General features: G+C 45.6%; 1 protein-coding gene across 10 annotated transcripts in view; it reads left to right on the top strand.

Moving 5' to 3' along the window:
- The first annotated feature begins 700 nt into the window (after positions 1–700).
- Positions 701–15,674, top strand: part of Sfi1 (SFI1 centrin binding protein) — a 59,644-nt gene continuing 44,670 nt past the window's right edge. For 6 of the 10 annotated variants that reach the window (XR_008217679.1, XM_052736289.1, XM_052736286.1 and 3 more), the window contains exons 1-5: positions 861–1,092; positions 4,396–4,516; positions 6,040–6,210; positions 9,341–9,412; positions 14,316–14,426. Coding sequence is in view for 8 of the 10 variants with exons in the window: in XM_052736289.1 (XP_052592249.1) it covers positions 4,494–4,516; positions 6,040–6,210; positions 9,341–9,412; positions 14,316–14,426 (377 nt within the window). In the remaining 2 variants the exon portion in view is untranslated. Of the gene's footprint in view, positions 814–860; positions 1,093–4,395; positions 4,517–6,039; positions 6,211–9,340; positions 9,413–14,315; positions 14,427–15,674 lie in introns of those variants that run through there. The other 4 variants (XM_052736284.1, XM_052736283.1, XM_052736282.1 and 1 more) reach the window with 4 other exon arrangements.

The following is a 15,674-nucleotide window of genomic DNA, read 5'->3' as shown; positions in this document are numbered from 1 at the left end:
AGCCAACTGTATTTAAACACTATTTATTTGCTTCCTATTCATATAGTCTCACTCTAGCCAAGGCTGTATGTACTGCAACTTACTAAATAGGCCTGGTTGTTTTGAAACTGCAGTGATCCTCCTGCCTCAACCTCTTACAGATGGTTGCCACCAATAAATGGTTTTAAACACTTTGAGTTCGAGGCCAGCCTGGTCTCCAAAGCGAGTTCCAGGAAAGGCGCAAAGCTACACAGAGAAACCCTGTCTCGAAAAACCAAAAAAAAAAAAAAAAACAAAAAAACAAAAAAAAAACAAAAGCCACCATGTAGGTGCTGGGAATCTGGATGGGCAAAAAGTTCTCTTAACCTCTGAGTTATGTCTGCGGCCTCTTGGTTCTAATCTTCACCCACCCACCCAACAGTCTTCCTTGTTTTTATTATGAAACCTTAGTCTTTTCTCAAAGCTATGTCTTCAAAGATAGAGCACTAATTGGCCGATCTAATGCGGAGATTACCGACGTGTGTTACCATGCCCAAGTCCGACACCTGTCTGCCGCACGCCGCTTCGTGCAGGAGGCGTTACTGGAGACCCGCATCCAAGAAGCGCCCATACTTCCGGCCAAGAGAACCGTCAGCAGCCGAGCTCGGAGAGAAGCCAAAGGCCTCTCTATTCCCCGGGAGAGCGCGCGCACTAAACACGACAGAGCAGCTTCCGGCGCGGGCCGCGTTGCCTTGGAGACGGGGGCGGGGCCGCCGGCGCAGGGCGCGAAATCGGGGGCCGCTGGCCTTTTCTGCAACCTCTTCCCTGCGTTCACTGAGGACTCGTCTCCCTCAGGTACGAGGCCAGGCCTAGCGACCCCAGCCTTTGAATGGCTCATCCCCCTGCTTCAAAGCCGGTAGAGGACGGGTGCCTAGAAGCTGAGCCCTGAGACTGCTCTTTCTCCTGTTCAAGTGCAGGAGATGCTGCCTACCCACAAGGCTTTGGTCCAGGCGTGGAAATGAGAGCGGAGCGTGCGTGAGGTCGTTCGGAGTCCGCCCTCCTTGCCCGGGCTGCTCTCGCGCTGTTTTTGCAGGGCCTATGCATCCTCCTCCCCCTGGTGGAGAGCTCTTTAAGGTGATTCTCCTGCCCGCGCGAAGCTAATTAGATCGAAATTCGATTCAGGGATGTACCTGGGCCAGGGCCTCTTTGTATACGGTGCTCTCGAGTGACCTAGCCGAGAGCTGAACCCACATTGCATTTGTACCACGGATCCTCTTCTGGAGGTGTACTGAGGCTTGAACGCCAGTGGCACCTCTGCCCCCTGTTAGCCGATGACCTTGAGCATCACCTGAAAGTGATTATAAGTACCTGCTGAGGTGGCATTGTTAAAGTGGGTCGTTCATGGAAAGTGCTTTGGAGAAAGCATGGAACCTGCGCTATAAATGTCATCTTAATTGTAGTCCGTGTGCCTTAGATTGTGTGGTAATTACCAAGTGTTGAGAAAATAAGATTTGATGGCAAGGCTTCCTGGAAGCAGTAGTTGAAACTTACTCAGGGGCTTGATATATAAGTGTCCTCTTTTTCTTTAATAGAATCTTTTATTTTTTAAAAATTATACAGTACTGTAGCTACTTGTGTGTATTTCACATTATCATGGTTTTTAAAATATATTTTTTTTAAATGAAAGGTTATACATTAAAGGGGCCCTAGAACTGGCTCAACGCTTATTAAGAACTCTTACTGCAGCCGGGTGGTGGTGGCGGCGGTGGCGGCGCACGCCTTTGATCCCAGAGCTCAGGAGGCAGAGGCAGGTGGATCTCTGTGAGTTCGAGGCCAGCCTGGTCTACAAAGCAAGATCCAGGACAGGCTCCAAAGCTATAGAGAAACCCTGTCTCAAAAAAAATAAATAAATAAACAAAATAAACAAACAACAACAAAAAAGAACTCTTACTGCTCGTCCAAGGGACCCCAGTTGATTCCTATCTGGTGGCTCACAAGACACCTGTACTTCCATCTTAGAGGTAGATTGCTTGTCCGGTGCTTTGGACTCCATTTCTAGTATCTCTGTAACACAAAGTTGTTCACACTAGCCTGACCTCCGATTCATGACTATTAAAAATAATAATAAAATAAATAAGATTTATGTGTGTGACTTTTGCCTGCATGAGTGTCTGTGTACCTTGTGCATGTCTGTTGCCCTCAGAAGCCAAAATGGGGAGGTCAGAAGACATTGTCAGATTCCCCAGAACTGGAGTTACAAGTGGTTGTGAGCCACCATTGAGTGTTGGGAATTTAATCCGGGTACTCCAGAAAAGCAGTCAATGTTCTAAACAGCTGAGCCATCAGTCCAGCTCCTATGCTTCCCCCAAACCCCCACCGCAAAGATTTACTATTTTTTTAGTTATGTGTCTGTGAAGGTACATGTGCATGTGTGTACAGGTGCCCTTGGAGGTCAGGGGCATTGGATCCCTTGGAACTGGAGTTACAGGTAGTTGTAAGCCATCCAGTGTGGGTGCTAGGAATCAACCCAAGTCCTCGGCAGGAGTATCATGTGTTCTTAACTGCCGAACTCTCTCTCCAGCCCTGATCTCAGCTTTTTAGACTGTGGGTCATGACTCCATATAGGGGGAGTTTAGAAAAATTTGACAACAGTAAAGGCTTCTTAACATGTGACCAAAATGAACTAAAAAATAAACTGTCGTGAATCTCAGGTGTTTGGGGCAATCCTCGTCTGTGTTGCTTGCATCACATGACCTTGTTTGTGGTGGCCTTGCTTCTGACACACATGTAGTCTCACTGTGGGAGCAGTCACACTACCACAGGCCAACAGACAAGGCCTGAAATTCCTTAGTTGAAGTTCAAGATCCACTTATGAATTACAGTATTTTTACTTTTCTGTTTTGTTTTTTTTGAGACAGAGTTTCTCTGTGTGGCCCTGCTGTCCTGGAACTCGCTCTGTAGACCAGGCTGGCCTCAAACTTGCAGAGATCCACCTGCCTCTGCCTCCCGAGTGCTAGGATTAAAAGGCATGTGCCACCACAGCCTGGCTCAGGAGTAACTTTTTTTTTTTTTTTAAAGATTTTATTTATTGGGGCTGGAGAGATGGCTCAGCAGTTAAGAGCACTGACTACTCTTCCAGAGGTCCTGGTTCAATTCCCAACAACCACATGGTGGCTCACAACCATCTGTAATGAGATCTGGTGCCCTCTTCTGGCTTACAGGGACACATGCAGGCAGAACACTATACATAAGTCTAAAAAAAAATCAACACATAATAGAGAAAAATAGACTAAAATTTTTTTCATTTATTTTATGTATATGAGTGCCTGTATGCCTTTATGCCAGAAGAGGACATCAGATCCCACTGTAGAGGGTTGTGAGCCACCATGTGTTGCTGTGATCTAACTCAGGACCTCTGGAAGAGCAGCCAGTGCTCTTAACTGCTGAGCCATCTCTCCAGCCCCCAGAAGTAACTTTTTTTTTAATTTATTTTTTATTTTTTATTTTTTTTTTTTGGTTTTTCGAGACAGGGTTTCTCGATGTAGTTTTGTGCCTTTCCTGGAACTCCCTCTGTAGTCTAGGCTGGCCTCGAACTCACAGAGATCGGCCTGGCTCTGCCTCCCGAGTGCTGGGATTAAAGGCGTGCGCCACCACTGCCCAGCCAGAAGTAACTTTTTAATAGTACAAATTAGAAAGAATAAGAAAAGTGCTTTGGCTACTTCTGTGTCAACTTGACACAAGCTAGAGCTATCTGAAAGGAGGGGACTTCAATTGAGAAAATGCTACCATAAGGTCCATTTATAGGGCATTTTCTTTCTTTCTCTTTTATTTTTATTTATTTATTTTTTTGAGACAGGGTTTCTCTGTGTAACATCCCTGGCTGTCCAGGAACTCACATTGTAAACTAGGCTGATATCCAACTCACAACAGATTTGACTGCCTCTGCCTCCTGAGTGCTGGGATTAAAGGCATGTGCCACCACTGCCCAACTGTAGGGCACTTTCACAATAGGATACTGATCAGGGAATCCTGACCCATCGTGGGTGTAGTCATCCCTGGGCTGGTGATCCTGGGTTCTATAAGAAGGCCAGGATGAGCAAGCCAGTAAGCAGCATTCCTCCATGGTCTCTGCATCAGCTCCTGCCTCCAGGTTCCTGCCCTGTTTGAGTTTCTGTCCTGACTTCCTTTGACGATGAGCAGTGATGTGGAAATGTAAGCCAAAGAAACCCTTTCCTTTCCTCCTCAAGTTGCTTTGGCCATGGTGTTTCATCACAGCACTAGAAACCCTAACTAGGACAATAAGAGATTGTTCATGCTTAGTTAGCATTGAATTAAGAAGTAGAGGGGCAGGGACCTCAGAGCAGGCAGGCAGCTATTTAGAAGTATGACCCCTGGGAGTGTACAAGCAATTTACTCTCTTCTGTCCCTTTTCTGCAGTTATAAGAGGAAGATAAAAGGCTGTGGTTCATCAGTAATCCAGGCACAGAAACACATATAATCACTGGTTGAATTTCCATCAAATTGTTCAGCAGAGCATGGAGAAGAAGATTGACTCCAGGTACGTGATGGAATCGGGCAAAATTGGCAGCTGAAGTTACGGTTCAACTGCTGGGATCATGGGCATGTGCCACCTTTCTTGGCTAATGCTGAAATACAATGTTTGGTAAAAAGTATGATGTTTCAGCGGGGCGGTGGTGGCACATGCTTTTAATCCCAGTGCTTGGGAAGCAGAGGCAGGTGGATCTCTGAGTTTGAGGCCAGCCTGGTCTAGAGTGAGTTCCAGGGCAGCCAGGGCTACACAGAGAAACCTGTCTAGAAAAAGCAATAACTAAATAACTAAATAGATAAATAAATAAGTAAAAGTATAAGGTTTCATATTGATACCAGAGTTATATTATCTGAAAACAATTTTTAATTGCTTTTTTTGAAAGACTTGGAGCCAGGTATGGTGATGCATGCCTGTCATCCCAGCACTTAGGAAGTGGAAGCAGGAGCATCAGGAGTTCAAGGCCAGTCTGGGCCATATGAGACCCTGTCTAAAAAAAACTACAAAAAGATTTGCTTCTTTTCTTGTTTAAGTAGCAGAGGTTCAGTACCTGCAGAGGTCCAAGGGCGTTGGATCCCTTGGAATTAGAATTGCAGGGGTGTGTGAGCCACTGGATATGGGTGCTGGGACCTGAACTCTGGTCCTCATGAGAGCAGCAAGCTCGTTTAACCATTGACCCATCAATCCAGTTCCCTAAAATTTGGAAAAATTGTATTACAAACATTTATTTTTTTATTTATACATTTATTTATTTATTTATACATTTATCTATTTATTTATTTATTTAGACACCATGTTTCTGTGTAGCCCTGGCTGTCCTGGAACTGACTATGTAAACCAGGCTGGCCTTGAACTCAGAGATCCACCTGTCTACTGCCTCTGTCTAGTGAGTACTGGGATTAAAAGCGTGCACCACCACTGCTTTGCTAAAAAGTTTATTTTTATGTGGCTGGGTGTTTTGTCTGCATGTATGTCTGTGCACCAGTACATGCCTGGTGCTGTTGGAGGACAGAGATGTCAGGTCCCTGGAACTGGAGTTATAAATGGTTTTGAGCTACCATGTGGGTGCTGGGAGCCTAACCCAGGTCCTCTGAAAGAACAGCAGTGCCCTTACCCACCAAGCCATCTCTCTAGCCTCTTCCTTAAGATTTTATTATTATCTTAGTTTCTTTTGAAGTACTAGAGACAGAACCTGAGACTTTGTGAAGTTTATCTCTGAGCCAAAATCCCAGCCCCTCAATTGTAGTTTCTACTTAGGAACTTGTTTCTAGTTTGTGAATGATTTCCTTTAAAATAGAATAAAAACTAATTAAAGAACATTCTAGGCCTAATGACCCCACTGTTGCTCTGCGGTTTCCACCTAGTGCTGGCCCAACAGTGCTGGTTGCTGGATTTCTGTTAGGTCAGGCTGCTTTCTCTTCGGACATAGTCAGCCTCAGTCTCCATGACCGTAACAACAGCTTTGTTGAGTGTTAAAATGTATTTCTAGTGTACGAAGACTTCTTTCTTTCCTTTCCTTTCTGCTCCAATTTAAGGTCTTTTAGGGATGGTGTGGCTAAGAAACCTTGTTCTCCAAAGGCACTGCCCTTCAAAAAGTCTTCTGCCTTCTCTGGGATCCAGAGGGAGTTACCTAGAAGCTGTCATTCTTTATACTATCATACTTCACAAAATTGGGCTCGACACCGACTAAGAGAACTGCGAAGCAGGTGAGACTTTTCAGTTGTTTTTCTTTCTTGCCCAAATTGAAGGAATGATTCTTATTTTTCCTATGCCAGTTAGTTGGAGAACTCTGCTGAATGGAATATTCATATCAAAAGAATATTTAGGGCCAGGGCTGATGGTGCTTGTCTTTAATCCGAGCCCTCAGGAAGGAAGCAGAGGCAGACAGGTTTCTGTGAGTTTGAGAGTAGCCCGATCTACTTAGAGAGCTCCAGGCCAACCAGGGTTACATAGCACGAGACTTTGTCTTGGAAAAAAAAAAAAAGAAGAAGAAGACGATTTAGGAAGCTGCAGACAGTCTGCATCATCCAGTGTTCATTTATGGTCTCCAGTTGTGACGTATACAATTAGCTGAGTCCTGAAGGATCATGTAAGACTAAGCCAGACAAAAGGTAGGAAGAAGAGGGTTTCAGGCTGAGCCCAGAGATTGACAAGAAGAATGAGCGCATGGGTGTGTGTGTATCAGGCACTGTGCTAGGTCCCTGCTTTCAGCACAGCCACAGGGAATGGCAGACACCCTGTGCGCTGATGTCTTCCGGTGGCACGGCACTGCACAGGGCTTGGAGTAGAGGGCACTGAGTGCCCCACCCCTCCTTGCTCAGTGTTCGGGAAAGGTCGGACACCTGGATCTTTGCCGGGGATTTTAAACAGGAAGGAAGATGAGGAAAGGATGGTTCCCCTCAAATCTGATGTCCTCATCTTGTCACTGACCAAATACTTCATATTGAAAGGTGTTCTGTGTTGTCTTGTTTAAGGTGAGTCTGGATGGTGACACAGGCAGGGGAAAGCAAGAACATGGTGGTTCAAAGCCAGTCTGGGCTACAAATGGCATCTGTCAAAAAAAATTATACTTCTTGGGACAGTGGTAGCGCACGCCTTTAATCCCAGCACTCAGGAAGCAGAGGCAGGTGGATCTCTGAGTTTGAGGCCAGCCTGGTCTGCAGAGCGAGTTACAGGACAGCCAGGGTTGTTACATAGAGAAACCCTGCCTCAAAAAAACGAACAAACAAACAAAAATTATCCTGTTTCCTAAAATTATGACGAAGGAAAACAGAGTGTGTGCTCCAATGTGAGTCTTCTCTTTGTCCACAAAATAAAAAGAAAACAATTTGATGGGATTTTATTTGTTTTATTTTATTTTATTTATTATTAAGAAACTTTCTATTCATTTTACATACCAACCACGGATTCCCCGTCCTCCCACCCCCCAGCCTTCCTCCCCAACCCATCCCCCATTCCTACTGTTAGTTATTTGGCGGCGCTCTTACCCTGTGAGGAAATGTCACGAAACACGACAGAATCCACTAACAAGAGTTTTATTAAGATAAGAGAGACAGACAAGTGTGCTCAGGCCTGTGGAAGAGACACATGTGTGGAGAAGAAGAAGGAAGCCCGGAATATGGCACCGGCTTATAAAGGCTGGGTGGCACAGGCGTACACAGGTCTATGTGGCTACTCTATGCATGCACGTAGATCACATGGTTGCGTTGTGCGCTCTTACGCAACCATGCAAAACCACAGGGTTGCCGGGCGGTGGTGGCGCACGCCTTTAATCCCAGCACTCGGGAGGCAGAGCCAGGCGGATCTCTGTGAGTTCGAGGCCAGCCTGGTCTCCAAAGCGAGTTCCAGGAAAGGCGCAAAGCTGCACAGAGAAACCCTGTCTCAAAAAACCAAAAAAAAAAAAAAAAAAAAAAACCACAGGGTCCTGGTCACAAGAGACACTTTTATCCGGAAATGGCTATTTTGACCTGGAACTGGCTAGGCGGAAGTGTCTAGGTCCGCTGGACATGCCCAACCATGGGGGCATGTTGTGAATCTATCACCCACCTCCTCCAAGGCAAGGCCTCCCATGGGGAGCCAACAGAGCCTGGTACATTCAGCTGAGGCAGGTCCAAGCCCCTCCCCCTGCACCAAGGCTGTGTAAAGTGTCCCCCATAGGCACTGGGCTCCAAAAAGCCTGCCTATGCCCCAGGGATGGATCCTGATCCCACTGCCAGGGGGCCCCTTAAGCAGGTCAAGCTACACAACTGTCTCACCTATGCAGAGGGCCTAGTCCTGTCCCATGGGGGCTCCGTAGCTATTAGTCCACAGTTCGTGAGTTTTGATGAGATTTTAAAAAGATAATGTTTATATGCCCTGTGTTGAGTTCTACTATTGCTAGGTCTAAGCTCCCACAGTCGGGCACAGAAAAAGTCCTTCAGCTTATCTTGGTGCATGTTAAACTGTAGGACTCAACTTTCTGCAAGCTTTGAGATTTACAGTCTCTGAGTTTTATTATAGCAATGCCTGTCTTTAAAGAGATAATTATAAAGTGGCTGGGTTTGCAAGTTAGTGATAGAGTACCTGCTTAACCCGCAAGAGGCCTTGGCTTCCTGCACACACACACACACACACACACACACACACACACACACACACACACGCACACACACACACTGGGTGGTTGGGGGAGATGACTTTAGAAATTGATAGAGGCCAAACTTTCCTTATTCATATATTTTGTTTACTGGACTTGTAAAAAAGACCTTGAGTGGTATGGTGGCACATGCTTTTAATCCTAGCACTCAGATAAGCAGAGATTGGTGGATTTCTGTGAGTTCCAGGCCAGCCTGAGCTACATATAAAAACAAAACAAAACAAAACAAAAACAACAACAACAAAATCCACCTGAAATCAAAAAGAAAGTATTTAAAAACAATTTGCTTGATAGTAGGTTTGGGTTGTGGTTTTTGTTTTGTTTTGTTTTGTTTTGTTTTTTTGGTAGTGTTTTTAAAGACAAGGTTTCTCTGTATAGCCTTAGCTGTCCTGGAACTAGCTGTGTAGACCAGGCTGGCCTCAAACTCACAGAGATCTGCCTGCCTCTGCCTCTCGAGTGCTGGGATTAAAGGCATGCACCACCACCGCCCAGGCTGATTTTAGTTTTCTAAACCTGTCCTCTCCATTTCTGTTTGATGAAAGATTAGCTATGACATCATCTTTTGATTCAGACTCTGGTCCCTCCACTTGACACTTTAAAGGTTCCCTCTCTTTTCCAGAAAAGTCCTGTTAGCCAGGTAGAATTTTCAAATGTGTGTGAGCCCGGTAGAATTTTCAAATGTGTGTGTGTTTTTCTTTCAGATGTGTGGCCAGAAAGTTCTTGTATTTGTGGATTCAAATGACTTTTGGAAGAGTAACTCCCTCCAGAGCCAGGTATTGTTAGCCCAGAGCACTGAGCTGCTTTTGGGCTTCTTCTGTTTCTGTTACTTATTTTATTTAAAAATTTTCAATTAAAATATAATTATGTCTCTTCTCCCCTTTCCTCATCAACATTATCATTGTCTGTGTGTGTGTGTGTATATATACATATATTCACACATTATCATCATCTGTCTATATGTATATATACACACATATATATGTATATGTGTTTATTTTAAAGATAGGGTCCCACTTTGTATTTCTAGCTGGTGTGGAACTCACTATGTAGACTAGGCTGGCCCCCAGCTCAGAGTGCTGGGAATAAAGGTGTGTACCATTATGCCCAGCATTTTGTTATTATTCTTGTTTTGTTTTGTTTTGAAAACAGGGTCATGGAACTGTCATGGAACTAGCTCTGTAGAACAGTCTGGCCTTGAACTTACCGAGATCCAGCTGCTTCTGCCTCTGCCTCTGCCTCTGCCTCTGCCTCCTGAGTGCTGTGATACCAGGCTTGGCTTCAAAATGAGCTCTTGGTACCTCCAACAAGCCTCCCTGCTAAGTAGCCCTCCCATCCCCAATTAGCATGAACCAATTCACCCTTCTGGGTGCTCAGGTTAAAAATGTAGGCGTCATCCTTGACTCATCTTGTTCTTTTCTGCTCCAGTGTAAAATATCAGACACCCCAGATCATGCTGGTCTAACCGTCAAAATATATTGAGAGTCCACTTCTTGGTAGCACTTGGTGTGGAGATGTCCTCTTCCTGCCTCACCCAGGAACTTACCTCACTCCTTTCCAGTCTTTTGTCAGTCTCTGCTCAGTAGATGCTTGAAGAAATCACATCATGTCATTCGGGGTCAATTGTCATTTGCTTTCAGTAAAAAGCAAAGCCAGAATCCCCCGGTGTGGTGCACAGGCCTTTACTCCAGCACCTCAAGAGGCTGAGACAGATAGATTGTAGTTGATTTTTTGGGGGTTTTTTTTTCCTCACTCTTTGCTCTTTGGAGGCCCAGCTGCCAAATAAATACACGGAGACTTATCCTTATGAATGCCCAGCCTTAGCTTGACTTGTTTCTGTCCAGCTTTTCTTAACTAAGTTATCCCGTCTACCTTTTGCCTCTGGGCTTTTACCTTTCTCTATTCTGTATATCTTTCTTTCCTTCTTCCTCCGTGGTTGGCTGTGTTGCTGGGTGGCTGGCCCCTGGTATCCTCTCTCCTTTTCCTTTTCTTGTTCCTTGCTCTTTATTCTCTTCTCCTTCTATTTATTCTTTCTCCCTGCCAGCCTCACCTATTTCTCTCCTGCCTTGCTATTGGCTGTTTGGCTCTTTATTAGCCCAATCAGGTGTTTTAGACAGGCAAAGTAACACAGCTTCACAGAGTTAAACAAATGCAGCATAAAAGAATGCAACACATTTTTGCATCATTAAACAAATATTCCACAGCATAAACAATGTAACAAATGTAACATATCTTCAGCTAATATTCCACAACAGAAGATCTGATTTCCAGGCCAGTCAGGAAGACATACTTTGAATCCCTGTTCAAAGAAAAACAGCGTCAGGAGCATCTACTGTGGTCCTTCAGACCAGCTGACCCTTTGTTTTTGTATTTTACTGATTTATTTTTCATTTCTAGAAAGAGGTCATATATTTTAATTCTCATGAGGTCCTCCTTATTTTGTGAATGTTCTTAAAACACAAAACAGCCGGGCAGTGGTGGCGCACGCCTTTAATCCCAGCACTCGGGAGGCAGAGCCAGGTGGATCTCTGTGAGTTCGAGGCCAGCCTGGACTACAGAATGAGTTCCAGGAAAGGCGCAAAGCTACACAGAGAAACCCTGTCTCGAAAAACAAAAAAAAAAAAAAAAAAACCACAAAACAAAGCCAGGTGTGATGGCACATGACTTTAATCTCAGCACTGGGGGTGTGGTGGTGGAGGAAGCAGGCAGATCTTTGTGAGTTCGAGGCCAGCTCAGCCTACAGAGAAAGTTCCAGGACAGCCAGGGCTACACAGAGAAACCCTTTGTCAAAAAGCAAAACAAAACTGCATTTAGAAGTTTTTAGGTTTGGGTGGGTGGGGGGCAGGCAGCAGTGAATTAGAAGTCAGATGCTTCTGGGGGAAAGACCAGGGACCTTGTTGAGAAGTCTCCAGTCAGCTTCTGTGCTGGTTAGTTTTTTTGTTTTTTTGTTTTTTTTAGATTTTTCTAATACTGTTTTTGTGTGTATGAGTGTTTTGTCTGCATGTATGTGCACCAAGTGGATGCCTGGTATCCTTGAAGTCTAGAAGAGGACATCAAATCTCCTGGAACTAGAATTGTGGATGGTTATAAGCCACCATGTGGGTTCTGGGAATCAAACCTGGGTTCTCTGCAAGAGCAGCAAGTGCTGTGAAGAGACACCATGACCATGGCAATTTTTTTTTTTTAAATGCTGAATGATATTTATTGAAGGAGGGAAGAGGTCTTAAATACAGGCTTACAGCACAATGGGAGAACCCCGGAGGGCAGAAGTTCGCTACCGATGTTTTAAAATCTTGCATCTAAGCTGTTAACGCCCATTATGCAGGATACATAGACAAGGAACTTCCCTTAAGCATTCAGGAGGGTGGAACCTGGCAGGGAATTAGCATAGGGAGGATATCAAGGTCAAGGTCAGCAAGCAAGGCAACAGTTACCCAAAACGGGGGCCAGGGACCTACAGGTCCCCCTTTTACTAAAAAATGAGCTTCTGACTTAGGTTGCGTGGGACGTCAGCAGGTCACCTTACACGTCATGGAGATGCCTGCCCAGGCCACACAGGCGCTCTGTCTTAGGTTGGTGAGCGCCCCCCCAGGCATTACCCATCTCTGAATACTCATTATCATACAGGCTCAATCGTGTGTGAGTTGCAGAGTTAACTGCTGCCATGGCAATTCTTATAAAGAAAATATTTAATTGGAGTGGCTCACTTACAGTTTCAGAGGTTCAGTCTCTTATCATCATGCCAGGGAGCATCGTGACATGCAGGCAGATGTGGTGCTGGAGGAGTAGCTCAGAGTCCTACGTCTTGCAGGCAACAGGAAGTTGACTGAGACACTGGGACTATCCAGAGCATAGGAAATCTCAAAGCCCACCCCACAGTGACACAGTTCCTCTAACAAGGCCATGCCCACTCCAACAAAGCCACACCTCCTAATAGTGCAGTGCACTCCCTGTGAGAATGTGGGGGCCAATTACATTCAAACTACCACATGCTCTTAACTGCTGAACCAACTCTCCAGCCCCTGGTTAGTTGTTGACTATCATCCTGATGAAACTAGAGCCACCTAGGAATAGGAAACTTACTTGAAGAATTGCCTCCATCAGATTGACTTTTGAGCGTCTCTGTGGGACATCTTCCTGATTGCTAACTAATAGAGGAGGGCCAAGCACACTGGCTGTTGCCATACCTAGGCAGGTAGGCCTGGGCTCTATAGGAAAGGTAGCTGAGCAAGCCAGAAGAAGCAAAGCTAGTAAGCAGTATTCCTCCTTGGCCTCTCCTTCCATGTCTGCCTCCATCTGCCTGTTTTGAGTTCCTGGGTTGGCCTTCTCATGTCCAAAGGAAACTGCAGTAGGCAGTCCAAATATCCAAAAGTGAGCTCAGCCTGGACTATAGGAGGATTTCTGGTGGTTAGATAAAAACCAGCATTCCTCAGGAACTCGTGAAGCCATTCAGCCTGCCAAAAGTAGTCATTTCCCTTACTTCTGGCAAAAGGGACCTCTAATTAACATATACCTGTGGTACCTATCAGCATATTAAGGTCCATGCTAACCTGCAGGCTCCCTCAGTCCCTTCTCATAAGTACTTGTTATACATCTCAAAGCCCCCACCCCCAATCTCCTAGCCCTTCCCACCCCCAATCTCCTAGCCCTCCCCCCCAGTCTCCTAGCCCTTCCCTCCCCCAGTCTCCCAGCCCTTGCCCCCCCAGTCTGCTAGCCCTTCCCTCCCCCAGTCTCCTAGCCCTTGCCCCCCCAGTCTGCTAGCCCTTCCCCCCCAGTCTGCTAGCCCTTCCCTCCCCCAGTCTCCTAGCCCTCCCCCCCAGTCTCCTAGCCCTCCCCCCCCAGTCTGCTAGCCTTCCCTCCCCAGCTGTTCATCCTCCTTAGACCCCTTGCTGTTCCCACTGTGCTTTCTTACTCTCTAGCCCCAGCTAGTCTCCCTTCTCTTTCAGATAGCCCTGGCTACGTCCAGTCTTCCGACTACGTATTAGGGTACACAATATATCACCACAAAGGTGCTTCAATCTCTGTGAGTTTGAGGCTAGCCTGGTCTACATAGTGAGACCCAGGACAGCCAGGGCTATGTAGAGACCCTGTCTCAAAAACCAAATCCAAAAACAGTGCTTGCCGTCAAGCCTCAGGACTTGTGCTCAGTCTCGGGAACCTGCACTGCACACCTTTCCTTACACACAGCTAAGAGGGAATAAAAAGTTTCTTATTTAATCTAAAAAGAATTCAGAAATGCTGACAATTGTAACAGTTTTCAATTCTTCTTCTTAGGTTTGTGTGTGATGTGTGGGGTGTACACATGCCATGACATACGTGTGGAGGTAGTGGACCACTTTGCAGAGCTACTTCTCTTTCAACCTTTTCATGGTCCTGAGATCAAGCGCAAGTCCTCAGGCATCCTGCGGCTTTATCTAGTGCATCATCTCACCCCCCCAAAACTATCGTTTTTGATTCCCTCATAGCATGTGAGGGTTTCCACTTTCCCTTGTCTCTGTGACTGTTGAAATCCCTGGTGTAACTGATTGTCGTGTTCCTAGTGCATGTAGCACTGAACTTGTAATCAGACACAGTTGGCGTGCCGATTATAAGGTGTTTTAACTGAGAAGGTAAGGGCACTGTGAAGCTGACTGCCAGCCTCCTCACATTCAGCTTTCTGATGTTTTCCCTTCTCCCCAGGTTTTTCCATGAGCAGAGACTGCTACAGAAGGTCTTTGGAGAATGGAGGGAAGAATGGTGGGTCTCCCAGAGAGAATGGAAACTCTGTGTTCGAGCTGACTGTCACTACAGGTGTCTCATTACTTTACGCTTGTTGAAATAGAGATTTTACACTCTATCAAACAATTACTCAATGTCTTGTTTCTGTTCCAAAAGAGCAATGTTTTGGATTGCTTTCTAGATTTTAGAAATCTTTTTGGGAATAAGTGAATCCATTCTTATGTGCAGTTACGTCCATGTCCATGCACACATGTGTGTGTTCCTTTGAGTCTGTGGTTATGTTGGCCATGCTGGAGACTTGTGAAGTTCACTCACTTCCATGTATTTCTAAATCTGAGAGTTTTTTTTTTTTTTTTTTTTTTTTTTTTATAATTAGTCCTAAACCAGGTGATGGTGGCGCACACCTTTAATCTCAATACTCTGAAGGCAGAGGCAGGCGGATCTTTGTGAGTTCAAGGCCAGCCTGGTCTACAGAGCTAGTTCTAGGACAGCTAAGGATACACAAAGAAACCTTGTCTTGAAAAAAAAATTAGTCCCAGCATACTAATTATGATCAAGAAAGGGTGTGTCCTACCGAAAAGAAAATTCAGAAAATAGAGAGGCTGGGTCAGGTAGCTGAGCGGATTAATCCCCAGCACCAAAACACAATTAAAACACCAAAAGGGAAGAAAGAAGAATCTTCTACTCCTTGCCACTCCCGTTGCAAGGGGTAATGGAGGGAAAGTTAAAAATTACACCAAATGCCCATCTTTAGGGCAGGTGCGATAACTTAGCAGATAAAGGCACTTGCTGCCATCTGGTAACCTGAGTTGGCTCCCCAGAACCCATGAGAGAGAGCCAGCTCCTTCCTGCCCATTGTCCTCTGACCGCCATACTTTCGCTGTGACCCATACCCCCCTCCACACAATAAATCCAATAGCAAAATTCTTTGTTCGTTTGTTTTGTTTTTGAGATAAGGTCTCAAAACTTACACTCTGGAACACAGTGGGGAAAAGGACACATTGTGCTATGGAGAGGAGGGACGGTGGCATTTTGTTATTTTATGTGGGAGGGGGCTTCACCTGCGTGTATGTCTGCGCACCATGTATATGAAATGCCTGCAGAAGCCCGAAGAGGGTGTTGGCCCCTGGAACTGGAGTGACAGATGGTTGGGAGCTGCCTGTCATGTTGGTGCTGGGAACCAAACAAAGGTCCTCTGGAAAAGCAACCAGTGTTCTTAAACACAGAGCTCTCTCTCTAGCCCAATTATTTTGGATGGTTCTACTATGAAGGGTCAGAACAGCCCATTACTTCCCATAGGATTTCCCTGTGCTAATCCTA

This window comes from Peromyscus californicus, unplaced genomic scaffold, assembly GCF_007827085.1.
Source record: "Peromyscus californicus insignis strain IS unplaced genomic scaffold, ASM782708v3 Scaffold_13__1_contigs__length_99412109, whole genome shotgun sequence".
NCBI lineage: Eukaryota > Metazoa > Chordata > Mammalia > Rodentia > Cricetidae > Peromyscus > Peromyscus californicus.
This window is presented reverse-complemented; position numbering and strand designations above follow the sequence as displayed.